The following is a 20,874-nucleotide window of genomic DNA, read 5'->3' on the forward strand; positions in this document are numbered from 1 at the left end:
CATGAAGTATTTTGTTCATTACAGAAGTGAGATTGCTTGAATAAAGTTCTGCTTAGAAAATCTACAATTACATCCAAATTATAATACAATCAGATAGTGTGCAAAAAAATATGTGTAAAAGAAGCATTTAACAAAAGGCTGATGACCTTTAAATTAAAAGATGTAATTGAGAGTAGAACGGCTGATGGATGAGTTAAAGAGTACCATATAAGAAGCTAAAGGAGCATTTGTATCTTCTTTCGTATGTTCATGGCCAAAACACAGATCTCTCATTAAACCAGTTCACCAAGCTATATATATTACATTTTGGTGTAGTTTACACATCAATGCCGTAAAACTGATAAAAGTTTCATTGGCTTGCATTGTTTAACTTATACTATGAGTATAATCAAAACAGATGCTGGGTCCCACTGATTTGATTTACATAGGCACAGGCATGGCTGTGCAGAAAAATTTTGCTTCCCAACTACATGGTTTCCAGTTCGGCCCCACTGCATGGTACCTTAGACAAATGTCTTCTACTATAGTCTCGGGCTGATCAAAGCCTTGTGAGTGAATTTAGGAGATGGAAACTGAAAAAAGCCTGTCATACATTTATAGATATATCTATGTGTGTGTGTGTGTGTCTTTGTATTTGTGTGTCACCCACCACCACTTGACAACAGGTGTTGGTGTGATTACATCCCTGTAACACAGCAGTTGGCAAAAGAGAACCAATACAAGTACCAGGTTTACAAAAATAAGTACTGGGACCGATTCATTCAACCAAAATTCTTCAAGGTGGTGCCCCAGCATGGCCGCAGTCTGATGACTGAAACAAGTAAAGGATAAAAGATGCTTCCTAATAATGTTTCCAAGCTTTAGATAAAGACAGGTTTGGGGTTAATTTGTCACTAGGTACTAAAGAAAGCTAAACTATTGTGAAGACGATGATGATAACAATATAATACTAACTGCTGTAAAGAATATTCTGCTGGTAGAAGTGGCAATCCATTCTTTAGTGTTTTTGGAACAGTGTAATTTACAGCATTGGAGGAAAAAGAATGAAGATGAACCAATAGTTGGTCTGTTTGCATCAAGCTGAAAGGAAATAAAAAACAAAGTCATTACATTAACACTGTCTTCAATCAAAGTTTAATTAGTGGAAACTAAGATATTTACAAATACAACCAATTCCATATTATATATATATACACACACACACACATACATATACACATATATATATATATATCTACACACACAAACAGGAGACCCTGGTGCAACTGAAGGAGAACACCAATAGAAAAATCAGAGAAGTGGGGTCTGAAACTCTTGAGGGTGTTATGGTACATTTATTTTCAATCACTATGACTGTTTCTACGCATGCAGGTACTTGATTATGCAACCGTTCCCCTGCATTATGAGATCTAGTTGTGTTTCCTCAGGTTATGTAAATATTGTCTCTGTAGTAGTAGCTGAGAATTTGAACTTATGGAGACAATATTTACATATTACCTGAGGAAACACTAGATCTCATAATGCAGGGAAACAGTTGCACAATCAAGCACTTTCATGCCTGGAGAACTATGTTGCATAGAAACAAACGTAGTGATTGAAAATATATGTTCGACCATACTCCTTCTTGTTGACTCCAATTTTTTCAATTATATATATATATATATATATATATAAAGTTTACAGAAAACAAAAGATGAAGACAGGTGAGGGAACAAGAAAGTGTATTAGTTTGATGTTTAGGAAGAATGGAAAACTCTGATGTTTCAAGCCTACACTCTTTGACAGAAAAGGATTAAAAAAAAAACATATTTGTGTGTGTGTGTGCATACCCTTGTATTGACATCACGTGATGGTTATAAACAAGCATTACTGTTATACAAGCAGTGTTGTTTGTTTCCAGTCTTCTGTGAAAAACATGTCAGGTCACGAGGAATTATTATCTTGCACGAAAACAGGTGAAGGTTGGCAACAGGAAGGGCATCCAGTCATGGAAAATCTGTCTTCAATAAACTCTATCCAACTCACACAAACATGACAAAGTGGACATTAAAATGATGATGAATGAAGCAGTAATGTAAAATCTCTTTCCCTAATATTAAACATTAACCAAAGTTTATCAAAATCTATAAACAAAATAATTCAAAATGGAACATTTCCAACAAACTTTTGATAAATGTAAATGTAAAAAGCATAAAATAGTCTTTAAACTCACTTTTGTAAAGATTGCCAGTATTTTTTGACATGAGCAGTGCGGAATGGACTTTTGGAAGGGCGTTTGTCAGTACAAGTCATCTCATGAAGAAAATCATAGCTGCCTTCAATTATTATTTCTACACGAGTGTAACGCCTAAATTGGAAATAGAAAAAATATCATTTCCATATCAAAATACATATATAACAATACAAGTGGAAATGATAATTCAAGTCATGAAATATTAAAAAAAAAATAGTACAATAGTTCTTGGTGAATAAAGCCTGTTATATGGTCTCCATTCCTAGTAGTTATTTCACTTCACTGAATTTATGGTGTTAACTTTTAGCATGCTGTAGATGCATCATGTCACCATATGAGTTTTCTCCCCTCTCAATGCAACACAATGTGCCAGCTGCTACAGGGGAGAAAACTCGTACTGCATCATTATGTGCCTGAGCATGCTAAAGGTTAACAGCAAAGGCATGAATATCCAAGACTTATTTCTTCACTTCTTAGGTCAATAACTCTAATCCTCTACAGAAATATACACATCATTTATTATACCAGTGCATGAGATAAATATTAATTTTATATCTTGAAAATAAAGATTATATTAAAGATAATTTCTCTATTTTCAGTCCAACACACTCAGATTCAAACCATTGCTTTACTTTTCTAGTTCCATTATGAATTCTGGAATCTCTCTTCATGTATGATACTCTTTTACACTACTACACTACTTAGTAGCTGATTTATTCCAACTATCTTTCATTCTCCTCTCATATCACACACACACACACACACACACATGCTTGGCTAGGCACAGTTGTGGCTGTTTGCTAAGAAGTTTGCTACCCAACCACATTGTACCAGGTTCAGTCACACTGCGTGGCACCTTGGACAAGTGTCTTCTACTATAGCCTCAGGCCAACCAAAGCCTTGTGAGTGAATTTGGTAGGCAGAAACTGAAAGAATCCTGGCATGTGTGTGTGTGTGTCTTTGTGTTTGTCACCCACCACTGCTTGACAACCAGTGTTGGTGTACTTAGGACCCCATAACTTAGCAGTTTGGCAAAAAAGACTGATAGAATAAGTACCAAGCTTACAAAAATAAAAAAATATATGCATGTCATTTAGATCTCCCTTTAGTTAACCCATTCTCTCATCATGATATTTTAAATAATCATATATTCTCAACAGATTTCAAACATGTATAGTAGAAGACACTTGCACAAGAAGCTATGCAGTGTGACTGAAAGAATCCCATTGTGTATATATATATATATATATACAAACACTTATATACCTGTGTGTATGTGTGTCTTTGTTTCAGGGTTCGATCTCCACCACTGCTTGACAACTGGTGTTGGTGCATTTATGTCCCCGTAACTTAGCAGTTTGGCAAAAAAGAGCAACAGAATAAGTATCAGGCTTAAAAATAAAAAGTACTGGGATTGCTTCATTTGACTACAAAATAAAAATTCTTCAAGGTGGTGTCCCAGCACGGCCACAGTCTAATGACTGAAACAAGTAAAAAAATAAAGACATTAGCTTACTTGTTGGGAGACAAAGGCCATGATGCTGTAGCAATGTATTCAATGCGAGCATATTCCCTCCATGGTAACAAAAGACGAACTTCAATTTGGCTTTCACCTTAAGGAATCGGAGAACAAGAAAAATATGATATAAATAAAAATTCATAAATGAAAAATTCAAGCCATATATTTTTACACAAACACACACACGCATGCACAAAATAGACACTACATCTATCCATCCCTCTTCACTTACTATTCCTGGTAGAGTTGTTGGGGTAGAGTCCTTAAGCACATGGTGTTCTTTCAGAAGCAACCATCATTACAATTTCCAATTGGATTCTCAAACATGACTAAGATCATGGATATTATCCAGCCATCTCATTCTTCACCTACCCCTTGATCTCCACCAGTTGACTTGGCTTGAAGAATCAACCCATATATCATTAATGAAAGCCATATGTACATTTGTCAGTGTATATATTTACATGTGTTATGCAGCTCTGACAAAACCAAGATACCTGGTGCCTTGCTGTACTCACGAAGACCCATCCTCCACAGGAAGACCATATCCTTTGGTGAAGAGAATTGGCCTGCAAGAGTTCTGTGCCAGTACCACATAAAAGAACTCATGGCAGTGCCACATTAAAAGCACCCAGCACACACTGTAAAGTGGCTGGCATTAGGAAGGGCATCCAAATATAGAAACCAAGCCAAATCAGACAGGAACCGGATGCAGCTCTCCAGCTTGCCAGCTCTGGTCAAACAGTCCAACCCATGCTGGCATGGAAAAACAGATGTTAAAGGAGGAGGAGGACAATTTTTCTAGTACTGATAGGTATTTACTTTATTAACAAAATAATGGCAAACAGGATTAATTTTTACAAACCATTAACATAAAATAGAAAATCAGTAACCCCACATACCTTTAATTAGGTTCACCTCTTTGATTGTATAACCTTCTCGCAACCGTAATGACAGCACTCCAGATATAGTGGTTTGGAGATTGACCTCTTTGTGCTTTTTCCTTACCATTGGTGCAACATTGATTTCTTGATTCGTAACTGGATGGGTCAAAAGCCTACAAACAAGCAAAGCAAAGAATCAGTAATGTAAAATTACAAACAGTCTGAGGGATTTGCTTATCAGCTGGTTTCTATTCTTATCAAATTCCTTATGCCATACAAGTTTCCATTAAGTGAAGAATTTGATGATATCTTTTATGATACAACATACCTAATTTAAGAATTGCATATTCCATCCATTTTTTTGTAAGAATTTCATTGATTAACCCTTTAGCATTCAGATTACTCTGTTAAATGTAATGCTTATCTATTCACATTCTTTTGAATTAATCATGAATTATCTCATAGCTTTGAGATTTCAATAATATAATTGTTTATAATTTAAATGATATTGTCGGGTAGGTGTGAGAGGCCAGATCTGTCCACTCTCTGGACGATATACACTTTACTCCATTTACAATTACTGCTTACTGATAGATGCAAGCATGGCTTCAGGTTCAATCACACTGTGTGGCACACTGGGCTGACCAAAAAAGAAAATGCTAAATCTCCCTGTGAACTGCGTTAAGGATGCATGTGTCTGTAGACTGCTCAGTCCCTTGCATGTTCATTTCACAAGCAAGCTGTTCTGTTGATTACATCAACTGGGACACTTGTCACTGTAAACAACAGGGAGTCAGGTTGCTTTTTTCACAGCAAACATCCTGATTTGTGCTAAATACTTGCTTTTTACATGTTCAAGCTATAGTCCATCTGTCTTTATATTTGCTTTCCTTTGTTCTGCCTTACGAATAACCATTGTCTTTATCTCTTTACTTCTGTGCCGGTGGCACGTAAAAAGCACCAACCCATCGTGGCCACTGCCAGCCTCCCCTGGCACGTAAAAAGCACCCACTACACTCATGGAGTGGTTGGCGTCAGGAAGGGCATCCAGCTGTAGAAATGCTGCCAGATCAGACTGGGGCCTGGTGCAGCCTCCTGGCTTCCCAGACCCTGGTTGAACCGTCCAACCCATGCTAGCACGGAAAACGGACGTTAAACGATGATGATGATGATTTTCTCATCATTGTAACTGACAGAGTGACAGTTATTCGTTCAATTATTCAAATAACTGAATCCTCATTGTCAAACGATGAAGATACACACACACACAGAGGGAGAGGGGGAGAGAGAGATTTTAAAAAGTAATGATTTGTGAAATAGTGCAAAAACTGTAAGCATATTTCGATGTTTAGTAAATCAATATGTCAGTGTGAAGAATATGAAATATTTGTACCTGCCAACCCAAGAAGGCCGCCCTGATGTATGATCTTGTCTGCAATTCAAACCAGTATCTGGAACTTCAAATCCTGTTAAACCTTTCTGAAAGCTCCACAGGAAAAATGCTTTGTGGTAAACATTCAATTCATTTCCAGAGTTTTTCTAAAGGTAAATAAAAAAATTAATTTATATAAGAATCATTTATGTACATCAGAAACATGTAACAACTAAATAATGAAATCTGACCAAACTCTTGAAGTCAAATCAATAACTTTTTATGCCATTAAATATGTATTTGATGGTATATATGACACACAAACTCTTACTCCAGAAAATTGCATAAATGTAAGAATTTTCAAATCTGTCCAACCCATACCAATAGTTTGTTTGTTTTTTTGTTTTTTCTTTGAAAAAAATGGGGAAAAATAAATGAAAGGGAGTAATGAATTTTAACATTATATATTAAACTAGCAGTATCGCCCAGCGTTGCTCGAGTTTGTAACTATATAAGCATTTTTAGAGAGTTATAGCCAAAAAATAGCAAACAAATGCATTAAAAATGGAAAAAAAATTATGGTAAATTTTTTTTTAAATCGTTGACTCATCGTAGACATTTTTAGAGAGTTACTTCCCTTATATAATAGCGAAAAAAATGCATTAAAATGGAAAAAAATGATGGTAAATTATTTTTTAAATCTTAGACTCATCGTAGACACGCGCTAATACCAAGAAGGGCTCGATATGAATCACGACTATAAGATACCCGGTTTTGGTTAAACTGCACCGCAAAATGTGGGAGTAGTTAGGAATCTAAATCGTAGGAGAGACACACAACCTCACTTTTATATATAAAGATATTTGACCGTGATCTAACAAACTTATGACCAAAAGAAATTCAGCTGTGACCATTACATCTTGTATTCAGACATAAATGAACCTAAAACTACATCAGACAGTAGGGTGTAATTTGAGAGAAATTTGGCTGCTATTCCTAACAGACCGAGCAACCACATCAAGATTACTTCATACTCATGAGAATTTTAGTCACTGATAAAGAAGGAAGAGGTCAAGATATTAAGATAACTTACAACACTAGGTGACACTGCAAAATAACCTCCAAATGTGGCAGTAGCAATAAATTTCATCAGCTCTGTATGTGGAACCCGTCCAAAGGACAAGTTACTGTGGTGACTGCATCCAATGTGCAAAAATGAACATGCGATGGTACTGTTACGGAGCTGTGCAACAAGAGCTTCAAACATACTGGCATCTGGAAGGCCAACCATTCCATCAGTGACAACTGCAATACCTAAAAGAAAAAGAAAGCCATCATGGAAAATTAAATTATGAGGCTTCTTATCAACATTTAAGTACTGTTTATTTTTCTAAGCCTGGAATAAACCTAACATCAAGCTATACTTGTATATTCATTTTTGGTTAAAACAAAAATTATCTAAAAACAACAAAAATATTTAAGTAAAAGCTTAAAAATAAAACATATAACAATAATGGTATCATCTCTGCGCGACTAACAATTTGTCATCATCATCGTCGTCATTTAACATTCACGTTCCTTGTTGGTATGGCCTGGATGGTATTACAGAATCTGACTAGCTTGAGAGCAAAGTTGGTCTCCAATGTCTGCTTTGGCATGGTTTATACAACTGGATGCCCTTCCTAACACCAACCACTTTATAGTGTGTACTGGGTGCTTTTTTTTTTATGGCACCAGCACTAATGAGGTCCTTCACTCAGTAGGGGTACAGTAAAGAGGGAGGTGGCTTTGGTACCAGCTATTCAAGAAACTAAAGTGGGAACGAGGAGACAGAAACAGGTGTTTTGCAGTGAAGGAGATATATGAGGATGACGATGAGAAACAATAGTAGAGATGAGATGAATATAAATAAGCTAAATTTCATATTAGCCAAATTAATTAACCTAACAATATTTAACAATATACTTTTATCTCTCACAAAAATAACATAAAATGATACATTAAATACATAAATATAAAATTAACTATGTGTAAAAACGTTGTTGCTAAATTCTTCAAGTCCTTTACTTGACATGAGTAATCTATAGTGTCTTTGAAGACACCATCATCATTCTAACATCCGTTTTCCATGTTGATATGGGTTGACAGGATTCGACGAACTAAAGGATTGCACCAAGATCAAATGTTTGCTTTGATATGGTTTCTATAGCTGGATGCCCTTCCTAATACCAACCACTTATTTGTCTCTCTTTTTTTTTTTTTTGGCATCATGTGACTGTTGTAAACGAATGTCATTCATTTCCAATATTTTGCGCAAACATGTTCAGCCATGGGGAATTATTACCTTGCATGCAAACAGGTGAGGGTCAGCAAAGAAAACCTATTTCTATAAACTCAGTCTGACCCATGCAAGCATGGAAATGAGGACATTAAACAATGATGATGATGACAATAATGACAACATCAATAAAGAAGAGGAGAAGGATTTGATAGCTTCAAAATTACAATGTATATAAGCAAAGAATGGTGATCTAGCAGTAAATTACATAATTTTGTTTTATTTCAGTTAATTCAGTTCTATAAAAACAAATGCAAATGTATAGTAAACTCCTTCACAGTACCTGCTGATGCATTTTCTGGTAACAGCTGTAGAGCCAAAATACCAAACCTGAGAACATTAACAAAACCGTGTTCAGGTTTGGATATAAGTTCTTCAACTTTCTGCTCATCCAATTTTGATCTGCGGCTTCTTGTGTCAACAGACGGTATGTCATTCAAAGAGGCAACTTCACTAAGCTCATGCTATACATTAAAAGAAAAAGAAAAGTAGTCAATAATCATCATCATCATCATCGTTTAACATCTGTTTTCCATGCTGGATGGGTTGGACAGTTCGACTGGGGTCCGGGAAGCCAGGAGGCTGTGCCAGGCCCCAATCTGATCTGGCAGTATTTCTACAGCTGGATGCCCTTCCAAATAAAATAAAATAAAATAAAAACAAATAAAAAATAAAGATGAATAAAATAAGCATCTCAAAGAACATTCTTCCATCAATTTTTGCAAATATCAAGCCCCTATATGGTCTACTGACCTACTAGAAATAGCAGTCCAATCTCCCTCAAATAAGATCCTATCATCTTTACAAATATAAAACATTGGAAATACATGTCTAGATATACTATGTCTGCAAAATAGGGGTGGGGGTCATAATCCCAAATATCACAATCCCAAATGGCATAATCACAAATGGTGAAACTCCAGTTGTTTGATTAAGTGAATTACCAGGTTCATTGACTTAGCATGTGAGTGGCTGAGTATTCCACAGACATGTGTGCCCTTAATACAATTCTCAGATAAAATCACTATGACACTGTGTAACAAGGCTAGATTTATGAATTACAGATACAATCCATTTGACAGGCTTCTACTTAGTGAATGTCAAACAAATTTCCTCAGAAAGTATGGGCTGATCTGAGGTTATAGAAAATAACACTTGCTCAAGATGCCACACAGTGACATCAAACTTGGGACCTTGTGGTTATAAAATGAACTTCTTAACCATTTGGCCATACTGCACTGCAAGTTGGCAATATCATTCCTTCTGCCTTTTTGTATTCTGAGCTCAAATCCCATCAAGGTTCAAAGTGGTGAGTTGGTAGAACATTAGCATGTGGGACAAAATGCTTAGCAGCATTTCGCCTGACTTTACATTCTGAGTTCAAATTCCACCAAAGTCGACTTTGCCTTTCATCCTTTTGGGCTCAATAAAATAAGTACCAGTCAAGTACTGTGGTCGATGTAATCAACTAGCCCCCTACCCTACAAATTCAGGGCTTAGTACCTACAGTAGAAAGGCTTATTTGCATAGGAATGAAAATGCTTAGCAGCATTTTATGTCTTTACATTCTGAGTTCAAATTCCTTGAAGGTCAACTTTGCCTTTCATCCCTTTGGAGTTGATAAAATACATAGCAATTATGTAGTGGGGTTGATGAAATCAACTAGTCCCCTTTGTGATAAATTCCAGGCCTTGTGCCTATAGTAGAAAGGATTGGATTGTTTGCAAAGGAATCAGAAATACTTGGTGGCATTTCTTCTAGCTTTATATTCTGAGTTAAAGTTCCACCTAAGTCAATTTTACTTTTCATTCTTTCAGAATCAATAAAACAAATACCAGTTGAGCAAAGGGAGTTGAAGTAATCAACTTCTACCTCCTCTTGAAACTGCTACTATTGTGCAAAAAAAATCAGAAAGAATTAATTGCATAGAAATATGTTTCAGTCATTCAAAGGTACATTATTATATTGGTATTTTATGTAACCAAAGTAATTCTAATAAAATGCTTCTATGTGATGTTATATCATACAATAATAGTTAAATACCTTGAACACTAAAACATGTTTATAGCCATTTGATAAGTAACTTCTTTAAACAAATGTGAGTGAAGGCACATGTCCTAGTGGTTAGGGTGTAGCATTCACAATCTTATCATCATCATCATTGTTCGACAGTGGTCGAGACAATGGAATTTACTATGTTACGCCAGACTTCACGGTCCATCATAGCATTACGGAGGTCCTGTTGCTGGATGCCTGTATCCCTGGAGATTACATCAGGGTAGGAGAGTGTGCGCCCTCTGGTATTGCGAGTAGATGGCTTCCAGAGGAGAAGAGTAGAAATTACTTCTTTTTCAATCTTATGATCATGGTTTCAATTCCTGGACTAGCCAGTGTGTTGTGTTCTAAAGCAAATTACTTCCCTTCACGTTGCTCCAATCAACCCAGCTGTAGATGGTTGGAGAGTTAACCCTACAATGGATTGGCATCCCATTCAGGAGGGGTGATGTAATCTCAGTAATTTATATGCCATAGAAAATGGGTTAAACTCCAGCCTTATGAATCGTAGGGCTCATGAAAGATGGAAAACAATTTGTAAAACTTGTATAGAATTAACAATATATCTCTTCCACCCAAATAAATTCATTACATTAACCCTTTAATATTCAGATCACTCTGTCAAATGTAATCCTTATTCATTCACACTGTTTTGAATTAATTATGCATTATCTCATACCTCCTAGATTTCAATGATGTAATTGTTTATTTTTAGAATGAGATTGTAGGTTAGGTGCGAGAGGCTGAATCTGGCCGCCAATTTAAACATAAAACCAGTAGAATATTTTGGTTCGAGATGGCTTGTTTAAATGTTAAAGGGTTAAGCAAAGATGAACATGAAAAAGTATTTAAAATGTTTTACACTCACAGAATTCATTTGAAGAGTTACTAATGATGCAAAATGTTTTGAAACAGCATTCTCAAACTCCTTGAGCATTCGATGTAATTCACCAAGAATGGTTTTTAAGTTTTTTCTTGTAACCAATACTCCTTGACATAAGACCTATAAATATTACAAAAACAGCTAAAATTCAATATGAATAGTAAAACTGAGAGACACAATATTGAATTACATTAAAAAGAAATATAACATGAGAATTAACATTAATATTATGATTGAAATAACTTAATTCATTTATGCAAATGAATTTGGTAAATTGTTATTTTCATTAAATTTCAACTTCAATCATTACCTGTAAACTTCAAAATAAATTGATTTGTATCATTCTAAATGCGCAGGTGTGGCTGTATGGTAAGAACAATGCTTCCTAACCGCATGGTTCCAAGTTCAGTCCCACTGCATGGTACTTTGGGCAAGTGTCTTTTATTATGGCCTTGGGCAAACCAAGTGAATTTGATAGATGAAAACAGAAAGAAGCCCAGAGTGTGCATCTGTGTGTGTCTGTGTGTGTCTGTGTGTGTGTGTGTGTGTGTGTGTGTGTGTGTGTGTGTGTGTGTGTCCCACACCACTACTTGACAACTAGTGTTGGTGGATTTACATCCCTATTACTTAAAGGTCCAACAAAAGAGACCAATAGAATAAATACCAAGCTAAAAAAAAAAAGTACTGAGGTCAATTCATTAGATTAAAATTCTTAATGATAGTGTCCCAGCATGGCCACAAACAGTCTAGTGACTGGAACAGATAAAAGAGGTTGCAGTCATTCAAACTGCAACTAATTTAATGTTATGAGTGTGAGATTACAGTACAGGACAATGACCTATGGTCATGAATTCAAATCTTAGTAGTTTTTGTTGACTGCATCAGTTTGTCATCATCATCAGCATCAGCATCATTTAATGCTCATTTTCCATACTGGCATAGGTTGGATGGCTCGACAGGAGTTGGGCAGCTGAAGAGTTACCAGGGTTCAATGTCTGCTTTGGCATGGTTTTGATGGCTGGATTCCCTTCCTAATACCAACCACTTTACAGAGTGTGCTGGGTGCTTTTATGTGGTACCAGCATGAGTATTTTTATGTGACACTGGCATAGGTGCTTTTATGTGGTTGTCAATAGGTTTCATGTTTTCTAGACAAGTGAATATATTGAAGTAGGAAAACAATACATCTTTTAAAAAAAAACAGTTACTCTCAAATATGAAAAAAAAAATCAACTGTCTTTTCTCATTCGACAAAATGAAATATCAGTTAAATAAAATACAATGCCAAAAGATTTTTTGAATAAATATTTGAATACTTACGAAATTATTGCGACATGCAATTAATGGTGTGTAAGCAACAACTGTCACATAAAGAGATGGAGTCAGAGCTAGATCTGAGCCAGGTGAACAAAACTGCAAGAAGAAAAAAGATCCTATCTCAAGTTTTAATCCAAACAACTAAGATCTTTGGCAAAAAATAATTATAAATTAACTTCTTGTCTTTATAATCCTGTGTTTCTTGAAGCAAGTTCAGTGAAAAAAAATTCAGAGAGAGAGTGTGTGTGTGTGTATGTGTGTGCATGTGTGTGTGTGTTTTACATATAAAGTTGTCTTTAAGAAATAATTATTGAAATCTACTTACAGGCTGTACTAAACCAGTAAGACAGTTCTTCAAAGAAGTGTAAACATCATCCCACAGTACTCGACCTGAACATAAATCCTAAAATAGATAAATGAAAAATAAATACCATTAATTTGTTCAATTCAGACAAATATTTTGAGGAGTTTCTAAGGAAAATATTTATGGCACAATACCATCTTTCGATAAGATATACTTTAAATATCCTCCTCTGCCTCTTCATTATCATTTATTTCCCGAGACTGGAATGGCTTACAGGTGACTACTGTACACCATACCTATTTCTTTACTACCCACAAGGGGCTAAACACAGAGAGGACAAACAAGGACAGACAAACGGATTAAGTCGATTATATCGACCCCAGTGCGTAACTGGTACTTATTTAATTGACCCTGAAAGAATGAAAGGCAAAGTCGACCTCGGTGGAATTTGAACACACACACACACACACGCCACATATTTTCTCTGCCATGGTCACTGATGGAGGCTCTGGGGTGTACTGAGATGACCACAATCAATACATTTTACTTCCAAGCACTGCTGTAAACAATGGAAGTGAGCGAGAACATTATAACTTAGTGTACATGCGCAACAAGGTTCAAGGTCAATCTGTGCCAAGTGGCATAATCTAGTTCCATCACCATAGCAACACTCTCAGTACATTTTGCTCAGACCTCAAACAGAGATCATAGATAGTGTAAAGTTACTATTCACTGAATCTGGGTCTAATTACTCTGCCATTTTTCTTATTTGCTCCTCTGTTAAAACCACACCTACACTACACATACCAAAGTTTTTCCATTGAGAACTCCTTCCTGTGTCCTCCATCTTAATTCTTGCACATTTCTCTACTATTCTACTACGTTAACTATTTCACTAGCCTTACTTTTTATTATACTACAACCACAAATCCTTTATAATGTGGATTTCTGTGATGCTTCTTATTTTTGAGTACAAATGTGAAAATACTGAATTATCATCATCATCATCGTTTAATGTCCGCCTTCCATGCTAGCATGGGTTGGACGATTTTGACTTAGGGCTGGGAAACCAGACGGCCGCACCAGGCTCCAATATTGAACTGGCAGAGTTTCTACAGCTGGATGCCCTTCCTAACACCAACCACTCTGAGAGTGTAATGGGTTCTTTTACATGCCACCAGCACAAGTGCCATTTGCATGACACCAGTATCTGCCATGACTGCTATTTTGCTCAGCTTGATAGGTTTTCTTATCAAGCAAGACATAATGCCAAAGGTCTCGGTCATTGCCTCCGTGAGGCCCAACACTCAAAAGGTGCTTTTTATGTGCCAGGGCCAGGGCTGATATCCCCAAGTTGTGTACACAAATAATAACTACAAGTTTTTGATCCATATTCACTATTTATTGTACTCAGTTCTGGAAAGTACCCCAATACTGAAAACAAGTTAACTTGGTTCCTATGTCTCAAGTGCACATGCACAAATATGAGTGTACATAACTCTCACACAGTAAGGGCTAAAGGAATATCTATTCCTGGCTGTAACTTACTATGACTGCCAATATTTCTAGATATACCTACCTGTCTCCTGGCTTCCCTTCTAGCTATCTGATACAGTTCCCTGCTTCCCCCACTCTTCTAGGCCTGTTTCTTTGCTCTAATGGCCCGGTCTACAACCTCAGTCCACCAATACGTCACCCTAGGTCTGGATGGGACTTTGCACCAGCTGCAGATTTGGTCTGTGGCACTCAACAAGCTGTCCTGCAGGAATTTCCAGTTGCCCTCTATGTCACAAGTCTGTAGCTTCTCCTCCCTCTCATCAAATTTCTCAATTAGGACGTCCCTAGATCTCTGACCATGTGAGGTGTCCTTAAGCTTCCAATTCCTTCTTTACCAGATTGGTCTGCTTCTTGGTATCCTTTGGTCTGAAGTCTAAAGTCACTAATGACTAGTCTATGCTGGGGGATACATTCTTCAGGGTGGGTCTTTCATTCAGGTGAAAATGAAATCAATCTGGCTAGCATAGTCACCTGATTGCTAAGTTATCAGGTGGCTGGCTGACTTCCTGAAGTTGATGTTGAGGATCAGTAGGTTATTTGCATCACTCCAGTAGCCTTGTTCCCTCTTTGTTTTGGGAACCAATTCAATGGCCCCTATGTACACCACAGAAGATACCAGGTTGCTGTCCAACATGCCCACTGATATACCCAGCCACAAAGATGAGATCATTGCCACTCAACTTTTGTTCATTTGGTAGGCCCGCTTGTGGGGCATAGGCAGAGATAATTGTTGCTATACTACTCTGCAAGACTAGCCTGAGCTTAAGTACTCTATCACAAACTCTGACTACCTCTATGACCTTATCCACCCATTTCTCTGCAAGAAGTATGCCCACACCACCTACCCCTTCACTGTTACCTTCCTAGAAGATTTTATATCTATGTGTCTTGCCTGTGAGGAATCTGGTTGAAGGCACATTTGACTCCTCCACCTCTTGACAATTGGTGTTGGTTTGTTTACATCCCCTTAACTCCAAGGTTTGATAAAAGAGCTTGATAGAATAGGTACCAGATTTTAAAACTAAGCACTGGAATCGATTTGTTCAACTAAACCCTTCAAGGCAGTGCCCCAGCATGACCATAGTCCAATGACTAAAACAATAAAACAAGTAAAAGATAAAATATAAAATATAAAAAACAAATTTTACAATTGTTCTGAAACAGAAATGGTGAATGTGTTACACTTTCCTCCCAAGAATATACTTACACTGGTGCAGCGCATTAAATAATACTCACTTTTTCTAAATATCAGTGCATTTTGCAAGTCACACCTGAAACATAATTTACTGAAATGAAATAGCTAACAGAAAATTAAAACTACTTCAGGGACTTTTCTGAGTTTCTTCTACTCTATGGTATACAAACCTTCATGTATCTTATTGCCATTTCAACAGCATTTCTAAATTTGATTTTAATTTTTTTTTTTAATATGAGGCAGCAAGCTAGCAGAAATGTTAGAACGTTGAGTGAAATGCTTAGCAGTATTTTGTCTGACTTTACATTCTTAGTTCAAATTCCATCAAGGTCGACTTTGCCTTTCATCCTTTCAGGGTCAATAAATTAAGTACCAGTTGCATACTGGGGTCAATCTAATCGACAGGCCCCATTCACCCAAAATTTTGGGCCTTGTGCCTAGAGTAGAAAAGAATATTTTTCTGATAGCCAAGTCTGGCAATGCTGGTTTCCTTTTCCAATGAAATTAATACGCAGTACCCCTTGCATAGTAAATAGATTTTCTAAAATAATCATTCAAACATATTACTCAACACCGCCCCAATTTGGGGCTTCTATAATTTCAGCAATATAATGAAGAATGTTAAGGCGGCGAGCTGGCAGAGTCATTAGTATACCAGGTAAAATGCTTAGTGGCATTTTGTCTGTTTTTACATTCTGAGTTCAAATTCCACAGAGGTCAACTTTGCCTTTCATTCTCTCAATGTTGATAAAATAAGTACCAGTTGAACACTAGGGTTGATGTAATTAATTTAATCCTTCCCCCAAAATTTGAAACCCTTATAATGAAGAATGTTCCTACAACACCAATTTATATTTAATACTATGCTATACTTAATACAACATTATATTTAATACTTGATAATTGCAACATCACAATTAGAAAAATAAAAACGAAAAACTTACCAAAGAGGACACAGACGGGCTTAGATCCAGGGCGAATGCAATTCTATACTGTGTGGACATGAAAATCACTTTGGTGCGTGTGGTAAGCTTGAAAGAATGTTCTTTGCCTGGCTGGAAGGTGACATAGCTTTTCTCTGGGATCACAGACAATACTATCAGTTCTTCTGATGATAAATCAGACTTGAAGTAAAAGAAAAAAATTGTTACACATTTTTTAAAATGACTAACATAAATATCAAACATTAATTTTTTTTTTTTTAAATTACATGAAAAAGTTCCATTATGAATATGAAAACCAACTTTTTAAAATACTAGAATAGATTGGAAAATTCAGACATTTACATATTTATTTACTTTTTGAGTCTAATGGAGGCAATGTGGCCGATGCTGATGTTGCATACCTGGCACTCGTGCTAGTGGCATGTAAAAAGCTCCTGTCATGTGTTGGGCCTCTAGGAGGCATCTGGCACCCATGCTGGTGGCACATAAAAAGCACCTGTTGAGTGTTGGGCCTCATGGACGCAATGTGTCTAATGTCAATGTCATGTAACTTTCACCTGTGGCAGTAGCATGTAAAAAGCACCTTTTAAGCATTAGACCTCGCGAAAGCAATGACATATGACTGAGACCTTTGACAACATGCCATGCTTGAGTAGAAGACCCATCAAATCAAGTGAAATCATAGTAATGGTAGATACTGGTGTCATGTAACTGGCACCTGTGCAGGTGGCACGTAAAAGTACCCATTACACTTTTGGAGCAGTTGGCACTAGTAAAAGCATCCAGCCATAGAAACCATGCCAAATCAGACTGGAGTCTGGTGCAGCCCCCTCAGCTTGCCAGCCCTGGTCAAACTGTCCGACCCATGCCAGCATGGACAATGGATGTTAAATGATGATGATGATAAGCTCCATTTAATCACTCCTACCTTTTCTTCTAAAATTGTGAGTAGTCAGTCATGTAACAAGAAATCTGTTCTACTCTAGCTCTTTCTCTCATACTTTTATCTATCTTTTGCCCCTTATTTCTAGAATAAAGTCTCCTCTCCCTCCCCCCACACACACCAGTTCATAATTTTGCAAACTGCATGATGGTGTCATTAGCGTGGGTGGCATAAAAGAAACACCCAGCGCATGTTATAAAGTGGTTGGCATTATGAAGAGCATCCAGTCATAGAAACCATGCCAAAGCAGTCACTGGAACATGATGCAGTCCTTGGGCTCATTGGATACTGTCAAACCATCAACCCATGCCAGCATGAAACACTGATCTTAAATGATGATGATGATGCATTCAATACTGGTTATTATTCTATAGAACTGAGGGAGAAGGCAAAAGTCAACACTACTGCTATACAGAAATGAACTGCCAGTGAAGAGTGCTGATCCAAATGTGAAACTTTGATGACAGCTTTGGTGATAATAATAATAGCCATTTATTCATCACATTTAATGTAAATACACTGTGATAGACAAAATTTACTGCTTTATTTTGCCCGAGAGAATGTCTCTTATAAATGTGTTATGTTTAAAAATACAATATATATATAACAAGTCCACCATAGCAAAATTGATGCCCGTATTGGTGTCGCATAAAAAGCACTCATACTGATATCATGTTAAAACCACTGGTGCTGGTGTCATATACAAAAGCACCCAGTACATTCCGTAAAGTGGTCAGAGTTAGGAAGGGCATCCAGCTGTAGAAACCATGCCACAACAGATGATAGAGCCTGGTGTGGCGCCTGGACAAACCAGCTCCTGTCAAACCATCCAATCCATACCAGCATGGAAAACGAACATTAGATGAATGATGATGGAAACGAAATTTGAAGCCACCTGACTGAATAAAAATTCATTATAAGCAACAGAGGCAATATTAGTATAATGAAGAATTTAGTAAAGTAAATTTCTCATTATTAAGCTGGAAGATTATAATTTAAACTTCTTTAAAACAGTAAGTTTATGCCATAGAACCTAAGGCTGGTTCAAGTAGGTTGATATCAAAAGAGTTAATCTGATACTGCATCTGTTGCATATAACAACAATAACATTTTTCTCTCCAAAATTTTCAAGAGTCACAGTACACTTACATTTAGAACAAAAACAAAACAAAAAAAAAAATGACAAATCATGAAAGGACTAAGTGTTCTGGATGTGTCATTGTTAAATAAATACTACTTTAATTACTACTGACTGTAGAGATTACATTCAACATCTCTTAGTATTATCACAGTCATAAACCTTCCCAAGCAATGAGACACTTTTACTTTTCAGCTGACTTGTCTGTCAACTGTTCCATTCAAACTATTATCTTTTCGACTTTTCTGATAGTACTCTTTACTTGTTTCAGTCATTTGACTGTGGCCATGCTGGGGTACCACCTTTAATCGAGCAAATCAACGCTAGTACTTATTCTTTGTAAACCTAGTACTTTTTCTATTGGTCTCTTTTGCCGAACTGCTAAGTTATGTGGACATAAACACACCAGCATCGGTTGTCAAGCAACGTTGGGGGGACAAACACAGATACACAAACATACACACACACACATACAACGGGCTTCTTTCAGTTTCCGTCTACCAAATCCACTCACAAGGCTTTGGTTAGCCCGAGGCTATAGTAGAAGACACTTGCCCAAGGTGCCACGCAGTGGGACTGAACCCGGAACCATGTGGTCGGTAAGCAAGCTACTTACCACACAGCCACTCCTACGCCTAGGTTAATTAATGATTGAGCATGTCATCTTGCCCACAAAAATATTGCAAAAAATTAATCAATTTGAAATTGTATTGTTATTCTGTTTTTTATTATTAAAAAATGATATGATAAACAGAGGTACTTATTGACAACTTCTGCACTTCAAAATTTAAACATCTACAAGGTTTCATAAATGAAAGTGAATAGACACATATACTTACAAGGCTTACAGGAGGTACAAAAGTCATTGTGGTATTTAAATGGTTGAAATACCATGTTGCTCGGATGTTTCGTGATATCCTGTATTCTTTCTTCATCAAAAGGTAAATTTCCTTTGCTTCAGGAGCAGACTGAAAAATACAAATAACAACAAATGAGTTTTATTCCTTCCATTGATATTCTCAATTAATTAACCTTAAATATGCATAGATGTGGTTAAGAAACTTGCTTCCCAACCATCTGGTCTTGGGCACATTCCACAGCACAGCACCTGGGGTGAGTGTCTTTTACTAGAGCCTCAAGCTGACCAAAACCTTACGGGTGGATTTGGTAGAGGGAAACTGAAAGAAGCCCATCAGACGTGCGTGTGTTTGGGTATGTACCCTTGTCTAGCCAGCATAGTTGTAAATGAGCATCACAGTCATAAAGCTATGTTGTTCTTTCCAGTCTTCAGTAGAAAACAACTAACTACAGATAAATATTACCTTGCTTGGAAACAGGTGATGGTTGGAGACAGGAAGGGCTTCCAACCATAGAAAAAACTATCTTGACAAATTCAGCCAGACACATGCAAGCATGGAAAAGTCAACACTAAATGAAAACGACAATGACCCTTGATTCTGTTAGCTTATTCCAAATTTTGCTTGGTCTGTCTCAGATTATTTGGATAATCAGAGACAGACCAATCAATATTCAGTCTTACTTACACAATCCCTAGCTCAGTAAATAAAAAGTAGAGTTATTTTTGGCTAAATACTTCTCTTGGCGCTGTTTCACCAGAATTATACCATTTGTGTTTCCAAGTCTTAGAATAGTAATTTCTAAATTTATTTTGGCATGGAACTCATTATTTTCCAAAAATCCTGGAACCCATACCAGTATTTTTTACAGACAACCTCTCCACCAGCCTAATTTCAGTAAGACATTCAATGAAAAAAAAATTGTCTTAGAGAAAAAATGTATGGATAACAACTTCCAGTTACTCAAGCTTGAAATCTCTCCCTCATAAGAATAATTTAGTTGTTATTAAAATGGTGTTGGGAACAAATTAACATGAATTTTTGATGGAAGGTCATAATTTTGATCACTTGAAAACAGGAAGTTTTTATTTCAGGACCAGAGGTGATCTGAAACAGGTTGGCAAAAGGGTTAAGGTAGCATTTCTTACTGAATCCCATTAATTCTGAGGTTCAGTAAAATAAGATTTTAATAAAATTTAGTAGAAAATATTTTCATAATAAAGTATTCACCATTTTAAAGTTATATGCTTTTTATGAAATAAATTCTTTTTCATGAATAAATTCTCTCTCTCTCTGAAAACAAATTGTTTCATTAATGTCTTATTCAAATTAGTG

General features: G+C 36.5%; 1 protein-coding gene across 3 annotated transcripts in view; it reads right to left on the reverse strand.

Annotated features, from left to right (window-relative positions):
* LOC115219876 (KICSTOR complex protein SZT2) overlaps window positions 1-20,874 on the reverse strand; it is a 201,426-nt gene that overhangs the window by 171,903 nt on the left and 8,649 nt on the right. For all 3 annotated transcript variants that reach the window (XM_029790174.2, XM_029790175.2, XM_029790173.2), the window contains exons 2-13: window positions 19,522-19,650; window positions 16,602-16,781; window positions 12,927-13,004; window positions 12,605-12,697; window positions 11,270-11,404; window positions 8,630-8,810; window positions 7,102-7,322; window positions 6,030-6,175; window positions 4,655-4,809; window positions 3,750-3,846; window positions 2,213-2,347; window positions 955-1,080 (exon numbers count right to left, since the gene is read on the reverse strand). In XM_029790174.2, coding sequence (XP_029646034.1) covers window positions 955-1,080; window positions 2,213-2,347; window positions 3,750-3,846; window positions 4,655-4,809; window positions 6,030-6,175; window positions 7,102-7,322; window positions 8,630-8,810; window positions 11,270-11,404; window positions 12,605-12,697; window positions 12,927-13,004; window positions 16,602-16,781; window positions 19,522-19,650 — 1,676 coding nt within the window. The remainder of the gene's footprint in view (window positions 1-954; window positions 1,081-2,212; window positions 2,348-3,749; window positions 3,847-4,654; window positions 4,810-6,029; window positions 6,176-7,101; window positions 7,323-8,629; window positions 8,811-11,269; window positions 11,405-12,604; window positions 12,698-12,926; window positions 13,005-16,601; window positions 16,782-19,521; window positions 19,651-20,874) is intronic.

Source organism: Octopus sinensis, linkage group LG15 (assembly GCF_006345805.1).
Source record: "Octopus sinensis linkage group LG15, ASM634580v1, whole genome shotgun sequence".
Lineage (NCBI taxonomy): Eukaryota > Metazoa > Mollusca > Cephalopoda > Octopoda > Octopodidae > Octopus > Octopus sinensis.